This window comes from Bos grunniens, chromosome 22, assembly GCF_055505025.1.
Source record: "Bos grunniens cultivar Pamir isolate PY7600 chromosome 22, Bosgru_T2T1.0, whole genome shotgun sequence".
In the NCBI taxonomy this organism is placed as follows: Eukaryota; Metazoa; Chordata; class Mammalia; order Artiodactyla; family Bovidae; genus Bos; species Bos grunniens.
In genome coordinates this window covers 8,353,312-8,368,487 of record NC_141186.1, presented here as the reverse complement: position 1 = coordinate 8,368,487, position 15,176 = coordinate 8,353,312, and the positions used below count along the sequence as shown (strand labels likewise).

The 15,176-nt window shown below is 37.1% G+C and overlaps 1 protein-coding gene across 2 annotated transcripts in view; it reads right to left on the bottom strand.

Moving 5' to 3' along the window:
* The window catches only part of PDCD6IP (programmed cell death 6 interacting protein), a 69,042-nt gene that overhangs the window by 25,079 nt on the left and 28,787 nt on the right, over positions 1-15,176 (bottom strand). The window contains exons 6-9 of one of the 2 annotated variants that reach the window (XM_086365762.1): positions 14,320-14,420; positions 11,924-12,055; positions 3,261-3,483; positions 1,786-1,909 (exon numbers count right to left, since the gene is read on the bottom strand). In XM_086365762.1, the coding sequence (XP_086221888.1) occupies positions 1,786-1,909; positions 3,261-3,483; positions 11,924-12,055; positions 14,320-14,420 (580 nt within the window). The remainder of the gene's footprint in view (positions 1-1,785; positions 1,910-3,260; positions 3,484-11,923; positions 12,056-14,319; positions 14,421-15,176) is intronic. The other variant, XM_086365763.1, reaches the window with a different exon arrangement.

The window sequence follows — 15,176 nt, the reverse complement described above, 5'->3', positions numbered from 1 at the left end:
GGAGTAGCCCTCATAGTAAACAAAAGACTCTGAAATGCAGTACTTGGATGCAAGTGCAAAAACGAGAGAATGATCTCTGTTCATTTCCAAGGCGACCATTCAATATCACAGTAATCCAAGTCTATGCCTCAATAACTAATGCTGAAGAAGCTGAAGTTGAATGGTTCATTGAAGACCTACAAGACCTTCTAGAACTAACACCCAATTTCACATCATCTAGGCATAATGTCAAGAGGACATAGTTGATATACATATTAATACAGAATTTCCATTTGTTTTGTTTTGTGGCACAGTAACTATTAATCTATTACTTCATTTATATAATGGGAGGAATATTTGGGTAAACTTATGCTGTCTTCCTGCTGGAAAAAGAAAAATGAGGTCAAAACATACTCATTCATCAAAATTAAGAACATGAAAAAGCAAACAAGACTAGGGAAAAAAAAAACTCAGTAACATATCTGACAAAAGACTTACCTCTAGAATATCTAAAGAACGCTTTAAAGATATTAAGAAAAAAAATGAGCAATAGATTTCAACACATGACGAAAGACATGAAGGGCTAATAAGCACATGAAGAGTTGCTCAATATCATTAGTCACCAGGGGGAATGCAAACTGAACCACAATGAGACACTGCTACACACACACTACAATAGCTAAAATCAGAGAGACTGACAATGCTAAGTTCTGACGAGGCGCCAAGAAAGCGCGCTTCTCAAACGGTGTAGGAACAATGACTCTGGAAAACCATCTGGCCATTTCCTGTGAAGTAAACATACACTAACCATACAACTCAACAATTCTGTAATCCTAGGTTATTTGCTCATGAGAAATAAAACATGTCCACAGAAAGATGTGTACACCCATGTTCGTAACAACCAAAATGTCCACCAATAGGTAAAAGTAACAAACTATTTGACCGTCAAAAGGAATACTGCTAAGTAATAAAAAGGATCAAACTGATACATATACCATGATTATGCCAAGTGAAAGAAGCCTAAGATATTTTTAATACATACTGTTACATGCTGTACATACTATATTATATATTATACATTACTATAACAATACCATACACTGTATATATCATACTATATATGCAATATACTATTTACTGTATATAATACACTATAAAATCTACATATTGCACACACTATAATGATTACATTTATATTAAAATTATATAAAAGGTAAAACTAACCTATGGTGACAGGGAGCAGATCAGAAGTGGCTAGAGGGTGGAGGAGAAGACATTGAATGGAAAGGCGTGAGGGAATTTTTCTCGGGTGATAGAAATGTTCTCTACTTGATCATGGTGGGTAGTTACATGGCCACACACATTTATCAAAAAACAACTATACATTTAAAATGGATTTATTTTGTTGTGTAAAATTATACTCAATGTATTTTTTTAAATGATAAATTATTTTGTCTTCAATCCACCAAAAACAAGAACTTGTTCAGAATATTGAATGTACATGTATCTGAACTTTAAAAGTTCATTTCTATTTCTCATTTCCCTCAAATAAATACCCCCAAAATACAAATCAGTGGCCACATATTTTCACTTTGTTTCAGCAGTTAAATTTCTTCCAGTTATATCTGCTTTGTTGTTGGGGCTCAGTAAATATAGTGTTCCCAAGAAATGTGTGTGTGTCTATATTCGCTATTTCAAATATCCTTAACATTCAGTTCTAAGCTCAGAAAAGTACAATGTTCATAAATAATCCATCAGGAAACATCAGAAATTTAGATAAAGTTATGAAAGTTAAGCCCTACTTACCCATTTGCCAAAGTGGTGGCTTCTCTCATCTGAGCAATTGATCTGTTAACTAAATCAGCTTTCCTCTGATTATAGGCAGCCAAAGACTGCTGGACTGACACAGGAACCATCTTCTCGAACAGATCTAAAAAGAGGAATCAATTTCAATAAAGTTTTAAGACAAAAACTCAAACTATAAAGTGACTATTCATATCTCCTTTCCAATATTCACATTAAAAGTCTTCAAACATTTAAAAAAACAAAACTAAATCTATTGAAAGGACAATGATAAAGAGAATTTTTAGATCACTGTATTCACAGGCAATGATAATGAAGGCTTTTCCTTGAACTTAACTTTCTTAAAGATGTGTTTATCATTAAGTTTAAGGGATCTTTGGTGAAGAAGATCTACACAAGAGAAAACAATACTCATTCATTGATAAAACTGACCATAGTACCATGGTTTCCAGCTCTACCACTTCCTGGCTCTGCAACCTTGAGCAAATGACTTCACCACTCTCCATCAGTATACTCAGCAGTCAAATGGGGACAATAACCACACCTGCCTCGTGTAGCTGCTATGAGAAGTAAATGAACTAATATTTTAAAGTGCTTAAAAGAGCTTTTGGCACACGGTAAACACTTTGAGCTTGTTAAACAGAAGTAAGTACAGTAGTCCCATGGTGTCCTCAGGGGACTGGTTCCAGGACCCTCAGTGGGTACCAGGCTCTGAGGATGCTCAAGTCTCCTACATGAAGTGGCACAGTGTTTGCACATAGCTTACACATATTCTCTCATACACTTTAAATCATTTCTAGCTTATTTATAAAACTTAATACAATGTAAACGCTATGTGAACAGTTGCAGAGTACTGCAAATTCAAGTTTTGCTCTTTTTGGAACTTTCTGGAAATTTTTTCTGTGACTATTTTCAGTCAGCAGTTGCTTTAAATTCATGGCTGTGGAACCACAGATACAGATGGCCAACTCTAAAACAACCATCCAATAACTTAGAAATATTAGATCCCTGGGGTCTCAGCTAGAGGCTACCATATATTGATTGCATAGACCTACAATAGTCAAGGATATTATGACATTTACTTATCTGATACAACCATGACTCCAGAAGCTTATATGCTTAAAGTCATATACGTTTATTCTTAATACCAGAATCTTAAATAACAAATGTTAACAAAAAGACAGATCAGATCAGATCAATCGCTCAGTCGTGTCCAACTCTTTGCAACCCCATGAATTGCAGCACAAAAGACAAGCGCTCATTTAAGTCTTTATAGTTACTCAGTTTCAAGTTTTCTGACTCTGTTGTATACTTTATGCTTTACTACCATTTACTGTCCATCTTAAAATTTCACTGTTAACATGAATAAAATTATATTCAAAGCATACAATTGCAACTATGTGATTTTAGCTACAAAAAATAGATTAAACTGGAGAAAAAATACCTAACACTAAAGTGCCTCTGAATAGCTGACATACCAGTGAATTTCTGGCTGATGGGTACGTTGACTGGAGTAGATTTCACAAGTGTGGCTTTGCCAATAGGGTCCAGATCTTTAAGGTCTGGAACTCGATCATGATAGATGAAGTCATTATCCTTCTTTGCCGCAGTAAGGGCACGGCTGATTTTGTCAGAGAATTCCTTCACGTTGACGTATTCATCATAGCGAGATGCCACTGTTTTTATCAATTCTGCTGCATGCTAGCAAGAAAATGTTAAAAAAGAAAAAAAAAGTTTTCTTTTTTTCCAACAAATATCCAAGCTTTGGTTTTTTAAAAAAATCTTTAAAGACCAGCATTACTAGCATTGTGATCAACAGAACAACCTAGCAATTCAACCTAGCAATTCTCTTATCAAAAATAACCAAAACATCAAAAATGAAGAATACATAGCAGACACCCCTCTAAGACATGAATGAATTACCAAGAGAATAAAAGAAATCAAAATTATAAACTGACATTGAGGAAAGCTGTCTCTGGCTGTTGGGTATTTCTGTATCCAAAGGACTAGCAATTAAAATGCATTAAAAGCCTTCAGGCAGACTTAAGACAGGGGTCTTGAAACTACCTAAGACAGCAAAGTAGAAAGAAGAAACATCCCCTTCACCGCCCCACCCCTACATGAAGGCAAAACCTCAAAGGGCTATATGTGGGATGAAAATGGTGGGTCAGAAAACTACTCTGCAACACAGGAAAACAACAAAGAAGCATGTCATGTCAGCAACAACCGGAATTTTTTCTTTAAAAGTTGCCCTTGCGATGCAAAAGATGAACATAGCCTTACATAAATTTAGGGCTCAAATTACTTAGGTGATATTGGGTACAGTAACACCAAATAAAATTGATAATCAAGTCAAAAGCTATTGAGGATAAATGCAGTAATATAATGTTTAACATCTGACAATTTGCCAGAAAGATATAAACTTCACAAATGTTGTATTTGAAAGCCTTTATGTTAGGTAGTTAGAAAGAGTCCAGAATGGTGGTGGCTAAAAGACAAGGAAGGGAAAAGCCTGCAAAAATAGAACAAAGGAAGGTCAAAGGAAGGTCCGAGGACCAGAGTGAGGACTCAGGTAGAACAAACCTCTAGCTACCCCAATTTGCATAGGGCAGGCCCAGAGGGAAGAAAAAACATATAAAAAGAGGAGCCAAAGGGCTCTCTCTCTCTCTCTCTTCTCATGAGGTCTCGACATGACCTCTCTACATGACCTCATGCCTCAAGGATGGATTTTCCTGCTATTATCTAAATAAAATAGAGCTGTAACACGGAGCTGTAACACTGATTTGTCTAAGAGCTATAACACGGTCCGTTTGAGACCTGAGAGCTATAACACAGTTTGTCCAAGACCTAAGAGCTGTGACACGCCGAGGGCTTTAATGTCTGTCACTCCAAATCTTTGTTGTGACGAGACAGAACAGAGGAGCATACACTCGCTTGACATCTATATAAACAATTATAATAAAAAACTGATAAACCTATCCATTTTATTATCATTAGAGTGCATGATTTTAACACTCTTTGTTTCAGCAATAAATGGACCAAGTAAACCAAAAATGTTTAAGATTACAGAAGTTCTGAACAACACAACTAATGAGTTTGATTTATCAGACATGGAGAACCCTGGACTCCACAATTACAGAATACGTAATAGTCTCAGGCTTATAAAGAACATCTGTAGTGACCACATGAAGACATAAAAGCAAAAACACCAAAAGATAAAGTAAAAACATCAAAATTACAAGATTATAAGAATGGTTTAATGTTAGAAAACCTATTTATATAATTCTCCAAATAATAAATTTAAGTTTAAAAAAATCAAATTATCTCATAGATGTTGAAAAATCATTTAATAAAATATTCACTCTTGACTTTTCTTAAATCTTAGTAAAATAAAAATAAATATCCAGTTCCTTAATACATTAAAATTTTAACCCTCAATGCTGATATCATGCTTAGCAGAAAAATAAAATATTCCTAGAGTTGAAATAAAACAAAGATCACCAGTATCATCATGAACATTGACCATGTAAAAATAACCAGACAAAAAAATGAAATTAGAGGTGTAAAATTTAGAAAAGAAAAGGAACAATTTATTATTTACAGGTGATATATTTATTTGCATGCCAGAAAAATCTAAAAGAAACAACTATTCTACGTAAGAAGTAGTTTAGATACACAATCAACATAGAAAATACAGATAAACCACCACCAATCTGAAAAGATAACCAAAAACTAATAATCCAGTTACTAGTAATGGAAAGAAATCTTAAAATATTTGTGCAAGATTAATATGAAATAGAAATAAGGAAAACCAAAACAAACAAAAGCTACATCTTTAGTGTAAACTAGGAGATGGGAAAACACACAAATTTAAACCACTTTTTAAATCTGTACATCAAATTTGACTTGTAAATGTGATCAAACACTCTCCTAAATAGCAAAATTGGTATTAGAAGCAACAGAGCAGGAGAAACAAGGGAAGGCTAAGGGCCCACCCTGAGGGGAAAGTGCTTAGTTAAGCAAATCTGAAAACAATGAAATGCAATGAGGTGACAGCTGCCAGCTGATGATAAAGGAAAAGCCAAATGGCCTCCTGGAGCCAGACAAAGGTTGAAGGAAAAACAGAATTCTGAGGGGCCTTGACCCAAAAAGGCAGATAACGACAAGAACAGGGTTACTGGGTAAGCAGAAAAAAGGGCAGAAAAGTGGGGAGGAGGAAAAGGGATGAGCACTCAGAAAACGTCCACAGAGTACAAACTGTTACAGCAGATAAACCACCTAGAAAAGCAAAGGCACAAAAGTGGAATCCTTCCTACACCAGGCTTTGAGAACCAGAGGGGAAGGGCCCTACACAAGAAGGCTTGGAAAGATACCTGGTGTTCCCCCACCCAGGAACCTCTTTGACTAAAATCAAGCTCATTCAAACACAAGTAACCAAAAAGGCATTCCATCTGTCTCAACACAAAGAAACCACAAGGAAAAGGGTGAAAATGAGCAGTGAAACTTTTCAACAGAAAATGAAAATTCACCAAAGAAAATGTTGCCACAGGGAATACTGGTGATCCAGTGGTTAGGACTCTGCACTTTCACTGCTGTGGCCCCAGGTTCAATCCCTGGTCAGGGAACTAAGATCACGCAAGGCGTGAGGCACAGCCAAAAGAAAAAGAAATGGTGCCACAAACCAAAGAACACAGCCTACTAAAAAAGGTAAAATAAGCTAAAAGACATAAGGATGCAATCACAGTACCAAAAGAACACAAAATATGAACAGAGATGCTATTCAGATAGCAAGATAACAGTGGGTAACACTCAGGTAACAGTGGGTGATATTCTGATAGCAACAGAATGTGAAACGAGACCCGAAGAACTCAGTGAAGAAAAATATGAAATCATTTAAGAAAAGAAAGACTGAAATATTTATGCAAAGAACATGAAAGGGATAATAGGTTATCACAGAAACCACTGTAAGAAACATATAAAACAAGAAAAAGTAAAGACAATTCTACATGGCAGTTGGGGAGCAGAGGCCATTACAAACTGAAAATTCATGAGACCAATCAACATGAATCCTTATTTGAACAAACTATTAAAGCACATTTTAGAAAAAAATCAAAGAAAACTAAACCAGGTTTGGGTAATATTAGGTTACTAGCTTACAAACTAGTACTAACTGTACTAAATAAGATGACATTGCGGTTTTAATTTTTTAAAGCCTTATCTATTAGAGGCATATACTTAAGTAACTTAAGGATGAAATGATACGTGAGATAGCTATAAATACATCAGAAAAAAAGAGGAAGGGGGAACAGATGAGACACAGAGAAAATATTAATAATCACTGAAACTGGGTAACAGATATTTGATGATTCTTATTTTTATATGTATGTTTGAAGCTTTCCATAATAAATACTTAAATAAAATTCATACAGATGCATAAGCAGGAGCAATCAAGAAAATTCAGGGACTGAGAGATGATCACTACCAATCAGGTATTAAAACATTCTAAAGTGTCAATGATTCAAATGGTATAGCTGGAACACGAACAGATAAAATGGGCCAATGTAGCAGAATAAAAATAGACCCAAATACATATGAAGGATTTAGTAAGTGATAAAGTCAAAATCTCAATGCAATGGGGTAAAGAAAGTCATTGCAGTAACCGATCTGAAGACAACTGGGTAGCCGTTTGAAAAAATAAAAATTGCATCCATCCTTCACATCACCTATCAGGATAAACTCCAAGTGGATCAAAGATCCAAGAATTGAATATAATATACAATGAATTACAGATGTACTTATACTCTGATATCAGCAATCCCATTTCCAGGAATTTAAAATATACCTGCTAATGTGGACTGAACTGTGTCCCCACCCCCACCCCCTCAGAATGTGTATGTTGATGCTCTAACTTCCCAAGAGATGGTACTTGGACATGGGGCCTTCGGGAGATCATGGTGAAGTCACGAGGGTGAGGCCCTGGTGAAAGGATTAGTGCCCTTGTAAGAAGAGACAACAGAAAGCATGCTGTCTCTCCCTACCATAAAAGTACACAGCAAGAAGTCAGGCTAGCAGTAGGTAAGCCCACCATCCTGACACCCTCAGAATTCTAGCCCCCTGAACTATGAGAAAATAAATTTCTGTTGTTTAAACCACCCAGTCTATGGTATTTTGTTATGGAAACCTGAGCCAAGACAACTACTGAAATACAAAATGCCACATTCACATAATTAATCACTGCAGTGTGGTTTGTAATAACAAATCTTGGAAACACACAAGTATTCAGCAATAACGTGTGGTTTATATAATGAAGTAGAATGCAGCTCTGAAGAGAAATGAGAAAAGTCTCTTAGCTGCTGTATGAAATGGAGAGGGCTTCAATATGCTGCTGCTGCTGCTAAGTCACTTCAGTCGTGTCCAACTCTGTGCGACCCCATAGACGGCAGCCCACCAGGCTTCCCCGTCCCTGGGATTCTCCAGGCAAGAACACTGGAGTGGGTTGCCATTTCCTTCTCCAATGCATGAAAGTGAAAAGTGAAAGTGAAGTCGCTCAGTCATGTCCGACTCTGTGCAACCCCATAGACAGCAGCCCACCAGGCTTCCCCGTCCCTGGGACTTTCCAGGCAAGAGTACTGGACTGGGGTGCCACTGCCTTCTCCATTCAATATGCTATGTGAGAAAAATAAGACGCACAACACTACACAGAGCATGTATGTGCTCAGATGCCCAGTCACGTCTGACTCTTCACAACCCCAAGGACTGCAGCCTGCCAGGCTCCTCGGTCCATGGGATTTCCCAGGCAAGAATACTGGAATGGGTTGGCATTTCCTACTCCAAGGGATCTTCCCAACCCAGGGATCAAACCCGCAATTCCTGTGTCTCCTGCACTGGCAGGTGGATTCTTTACCAATGTGCCACCCGTGGCATATGATCTCTTATATAAAGAACAGGAGAGTTAAGAATATGCATTAAGTGTGCGTGCACATGTGCACATTTCTGCTTATATTTTCAAAGAGAATAAAAAAAAAAAACACTGAAAGGATTAAATAAGAAATAAATGAAAATTACCTATGAGGCAGTGGGGGAAAAGGCTGTAGGGAATAAAACAGAAGGGAAAAGGTAGAGATCGGCTAAGTGTATGCCTGTTTTCCCCTTATATTGAAAATGTTCAAGTTCACAGAAAAATTAAAAGAACAAAACAATTGAGAAAAAACGCCTCCTCTGGCAAGTTTAACAACTGTTACCAATTTTGTCATATTTGCTCTCTTTCCCACATATACAGACCCTTTCTTTTTACATAACTGTTTGAAGTTCAGACATCACAACCCTTTATCCCTAAATATCTCAGCACATATCTAGTGAGGACACTCTCCTTAATACCTACAAACTAGTATCTAACAAAGAAAAAGCAATACTTTCATAAAGTCAGTCTTATCATCTTATTAGACTCCTCATTAATGAATTAAATAAATATCTGATATGTATCCATTTTATCTGAGTCACAATTTTACATCTATACAGAGGCATCCCTCAGTATCTGTGGGGGTTGGCTCCAGAACTCTTCACAGGCACTAAAATCTGAACGCTGGCCCCCTGGACCTACAGATTCTGTGTCTGCAGATTAAACATAGTACACGACCAGCAGTTGGTTGACTCCACAAATTCAGAAGCTGCCAGTATGGAGAGCTGAGTATTTATTCATTGAAATACACCTGCATGTAAGTTGACTTGGACAGTTCACATCTGTGTTGTTCAAGGGTAAACTGTATTTTTATGTCTTTTTAAAAATTGAGCCTTGGTAGCTTTAGAGACTCACCAGGACAATCAAGTAGACCCACTTCCTGGAGCCTAATGAACTATATTGTTCAAGAAGCGCACTTCCTGAGCTGTGTAAGCCCAGGTACAATTTTTCTTGGCCCCAGAAGTGAATTACCCACAGCAATTTTCCCTTTGCTATCTTACCTATTGCAGTGATATTCCTGAGTCCTGTGATTTGTTTTTTATCTCTGGCTTGCTCATGACTAATAAGCTTTCCCCCATTACTGTTAACAATGACTGCAAAACTGACTGAACGGTGCGACCATCAGGTGCATGGGGCATTCTGAGCAAAAGACTGCAGAGAATATGACTTACTGTTCATCGTTTTTGTCTGTTTTGTTCTCTTTGCCTATGTCTCAGCTCAAATCAAGTAAAAAAAATATATTTCATGCCTAATGGAAAGAGGAACAGCCCCAGGAGACATGAATCAGTAAGTATTTATGTTGTTAACTTCTGACCTATGACTAAAGCTAAAAAAAGTGTCTAAAAGTGAAAGAAGTCCTTATCTCCTGTGTGAATTTGAAATAGCTTCCTTTTTCCAAAGAGGTTTTAAAAATTAGATTAAAATTTCAAAAGGAGATCTTATATAACCAGTTTATAGAGAATACTCATTTGAACATAAAAGTTCCAGAATTCCCCCAAAATAAAGAAGCTACACTCCTGTAAAACAAAGACCAGTTTACCAACAGTGGACACTGAGAGAGGAATTCAGGATAAAAAACAAGATGACGCACTCCTCACGCTCTGGAAAAACAGGCCCCTTAGACAGATGTATATCTCAGGAAGAATTTTAATGAATTCAGATACCTGTATCTTCCCATACACAGAAAAGCACTAAAATCATTAACCTGAGATATCTGTTCTTTGTGACTAGCAGTAATCTTTTACTGAAAGGTATGCTTGACTGGAGGTATTCTCTCATCAAAATCAAATATGAGCGGGTTTCTCCCCTACCTCTTCAGAAAGGCTCCTCAGAGCTACTGAGAGGCCATCTCCTAGGCCACTGCTGCTGCTGCTAAGTCACTTCAGTCGTGTCCAACTCTGTGCGACCCCACAGACAGCAGCCCACCAGGCTCCCCCATCCCTGGGATTCTCCAGGCAAGAACACTGGAGTGGCTTGCCATTTCCTTCTCCAATGCATGAAAGTGAAAAGTGAAAGTGAAGTCGCTCAGTCGCCTCCGATTCTTAGCGACCCCATGGACTGCAGCCTACCAGGCTCCTCCACCCAAGGGATTTTCCAGGCAAGAGTACTAGAGCTCCCAGGCCACAGTCCTCAGTACAGTCCCTGAATAAAACTTACACTCCAACTCGTATGCTGTGTGCTTTTCTTTCAGTCGGTACTCCTGATACTTTAAATACACTACCCTGAAAAAAACTTTCCCCTAGAAACCCCTTTCTCAGAAGCATATGTTTTCATCTGCTTTCATATGATGCTAAGTTATTCCAATCAAAGTGAATCCCTGGACAAATAAATGTTTGATAATCTGAGTGTGCCTTTCTCTGATTTTGTCAGTGTGGAGTATAATACAAGCATATATTTTATTTTTTTTTATAAAACTTGGGTTTCTCTTCTCATGAAAAGACTAATTACCCTGAACTTCCTAAGTAAGATTTGCATTGTATCTTCTAATACTAGTCCATACTTAAATTTCCTTAACAGTCCTCTTCCTACCATCTGCTGACCAACTCTTAAAATACAATCTGTATAACAGCGCTCGCCCCTGCTGCAAAGTTGACCCAGATATCATAGCAAGTTACTCACACACCTAGGGCAGATACCACAGCATAGAAGGTAGTCTGCTGATTACACGATCTATTTATATACATTACCACTGTCCTTCTCAAACTATGGAATTGTATGACCCAATTATAGACCAAGGCTATGCCACAAGTTAAGCACTCCACATCCTTTCTGGAGCATGACAATTAATTTAGAGTATTTTATACTAAAATAAACATGAGTAAATAAAAGAGAACTGAATGCAAAGTTAACATGAAATTTTTAGATAAAATAGGAAACTTCAAAAAGCACACAGTAGGTATGCTGTGCTGTGCTCAGCTGCTCTGTCACACAGAACTCTTTGTGACGCAATATACTGCAGCCCACCAGGCTCCTCTGTCCATGGGATTTCCCAGGCAGCAACACTGGAGTGGGTTGCCACTTCCTTCATAGCCTGAAAAATAAAAACAATCACCCATCTTCATGGACAGGTGCAGTCAGTGGGAAAGCTTTTTATGAGCAAACTTTGGAATCTCACTAAAAAAAAGAAGAAAAAGGAAATCCAAGTATTCAAGTGACTTAAATATTTATTTCTAAGAAACTCACCTGTAGCCGTGCAATCTCTTCTCCAAATTTCTTCTGCTGTTTTGCCAGGATAGACTGGTGGTACTCAGCATAGGCCTGCATGATACAGGGCTTTGCAGCCAGGACAGGGAACACCTCCTGGAAATAAAAATACTGACCAGGGAGAGTCCAACCACACAAACCACCACAGACAACATGGGATGCAGGAAGAAAAAGGAAAAGGAGACAGAAATTAGAATCACCCCATTAATAGTTTAGAGATAGGTTAGTCATTAGGTGTAAACAGAGAAGACCACATGATTTTACGTGGACTGGATTCAATGAATTCAGGGTTTTTTTCTTCCAATTAGAATTAACAACTGGGTTTTTTAACTGTTAAATGTAGCCAATTTAGGTTTTTACAATTCTCTTTAAGCCATGAAGTCAACATTTTGTTTACAAAGAAATAAGGAAAGCATGCATTAGAAAGAGAAGTAGAATGGACATTCACAGAGGAACATCAAGCACAGGGCTTTAGCAGCTTTCTTGTGAGCCCTTACCCAGCTCTCAGTTAACTAAGACACCATTACTCACATATACTAATGAAACTGCTCTATAGCTGACTGTTTGATCATGTTTAAAAGACAAAAGACAGTGAAGTAAGTTCCCACTTAAATTCACAATCTAAGAGACTTTTAATAACAATGATTTTTAGCCATATAAAAAGTACTCAGCATCACATAAAGACTAACATTTCAATACCATACACTCAAAAACACATAGCAGACAGACAAATGCACTGAGCTAATAACTAAAATGATAAAGTCTTACTTTGCCCTAATTTGTTTTGAAAAACGTTCCAACCAAAACTGATTTTAGAAGATCCAAAAACATGAACCAAAAAAACAGTAGAGGGTCTTCCAAAATATCAAATCCTACCCTATAAGCTCAATGTTTTTAGGAAGTACATGCCATTTAATATCCAAGAAATATACTAGACAATCACTGTCTAGACAAAAAAAATAATAAGAGAAATGAAAACTGAATTACTACCTTGTTTGCTTTCCTGTCTCCCAGTGAATAATTTCCTAGCTTCCTGGGTCACTACTTGCAGATATTCCAGTTTTATAACTAGAATATGAAAATACCTGATGAGCTTTATTAGTCAAAAGGCAAAAATAAAAGACATCTAAAATCTCAAACTGCACTTATGCCAGTTCTCAAGGTTAAGTCTGGAGCAACTGGGTACTTAAACAGATTTTTCAAGGAATACCAGGAGTGGTGCAGAGGTAGTTTCCAAGTCTTTGTAGGTGACACTGTCTTCTCGCCAGGACAGGACTGAACTAACGGCCTCACAGGATTTAACAGTACACTGTGCAGCTGATCACGAGGTCTTTCAGATGAAGAAAAGGTGACAGGAAATCCCAAGTCTCTTAACAGCAACACTATTACTACTCAAGAGTCCTAGGCAAATTCTTCTACTGATCTCTTGGTGAATTTTAAATCTCCAGCATACTTCAAATTCCTTGATGCTCATATTCTGCTCATTCTCAACACTCATGTGTTGAGATACTTTCATGCTTTTTTATTTTGCCACAAAATTGTCTGCAATTTCATAATTTATAAAGATTCCTGAACGACTTATAAATCATTTTCCCTAAAAAAAGCACGTAACAAATACCATTTGCTAGCATACAGACAAAATGAATTCCTTGAACATTTCTGAAAGAAAGCAGTTGACTCTTACGACATTTCAATCTGTAAGCTTCTGTTTTTAAGCATACTGAATTTACCTCTCAGTCTGTCTGCTTTATCATTTACAAATGCTCATCACTGACTAGTCTCTTCAAATGCTGCTTCAGAAAGGTTAACATTAAAACAATTAATACTTCCTGTGACACGAGGTTTTAGACGACGGTTTTCCTGAGCTGTACAACAGCAGCCCAATTCTCTGTCCCTGCTGGCAAAACTCAATTCTAATCAAAGTACGGGGTGATTTGTTAAGTTTCCTTTTCCTTTTGTCTTTATGTCTGTTTGTGTGCTTTAAGATTCATCTTTAAGAAAACAGGACAATAATTAAAAGCGTGAATAATCAACATGCTCAAGTATCATGCTGTACCAAAGGACCAATGATTCAAAACAATGCCCTGATCTGATAAAATTACTGGAGACAGGTATTCACAATTTTCCAGAAAGAGTTTTAGCTTCGAAAAATAAATTTAGTAAAGAACAGAAGCAAAGGCATTCGCTAAATATGAAAGAGAAAGTGTCATGCATCTTAAATTAAAAACTATTTCTACAAACATATTCTTCAAATGCCTCCCCTTAAATTTCAAATTTCTTTAGAAATTGTAATTTTCAACTTGCTTAAGACACAAAAATGTCCGAATAGTTCCACATGCAAAACAACCAAGTATTTACAAAAAACAATAACTTACTTTGGGGAGAGTATCTTTGTATTGACATTGTTTAAAAGCATCACCAAAATAATCTGCAGCCTGATTAGCCAATTTAGCTATGATGGCATCTTTCATTTTATCTGGAATAAAATATTAAACTGATCATTTCAATGAAAATAAATATAAAATAATCTGATATGTCATGGTAACTCAGTGAAGACATTGAGATCACAAGTTTATACATTTGTCTTACAAAATCCTTGGTGATGAAACTAATTCTCCTGTGTACAAGTTAATTATTCCATAGACAGATCCAGAGAGTTGGAATAAATGAGCAGCTGTCAGAAGCCAAGGTACACAAGGAGTGGAGAGTGACTGACAGTACCTGTGGCATTTCTTTCATTTCTTTTGGGGGTGGGATGTTCTAAAGTAAGACAGTTAGGGATGGCTGCAAAACTCTGAATACACTAAAAACCAATGAACTGTATATGTTAAAAGGGTAAACGTTATTGTATATGAATTCTATGTCAGTATAAGCTGTTATTTTAAAAGAAAACCTTTTCCAGTTCGTTTAGCTTCCACTTGCTGGACTGCTCTCATGCTCTGTTCCTCTATACTTGTACGTTCAGTCCTTGTTCTTATCTCTCACACTAACTTACATGCCTTAGAACAAGTGTCCTTATTCCCTCATTCACAGGGCCAGGGACTCTGCTGGGATGGCTCCTCCTTGTTAGTTGAAGTCTAGTTTAAACAAGACCTCCTCAAGGAAATTCTTCTTGACTGAAAAATCTAAAAACAGCATGACTCCCCCTACATCCTTATCCCACAGCCACCACCAGTCATCATCACATCTTATTTTGTTTATAGCAATTCTCTCTCTCTAAAATTACCTTGGC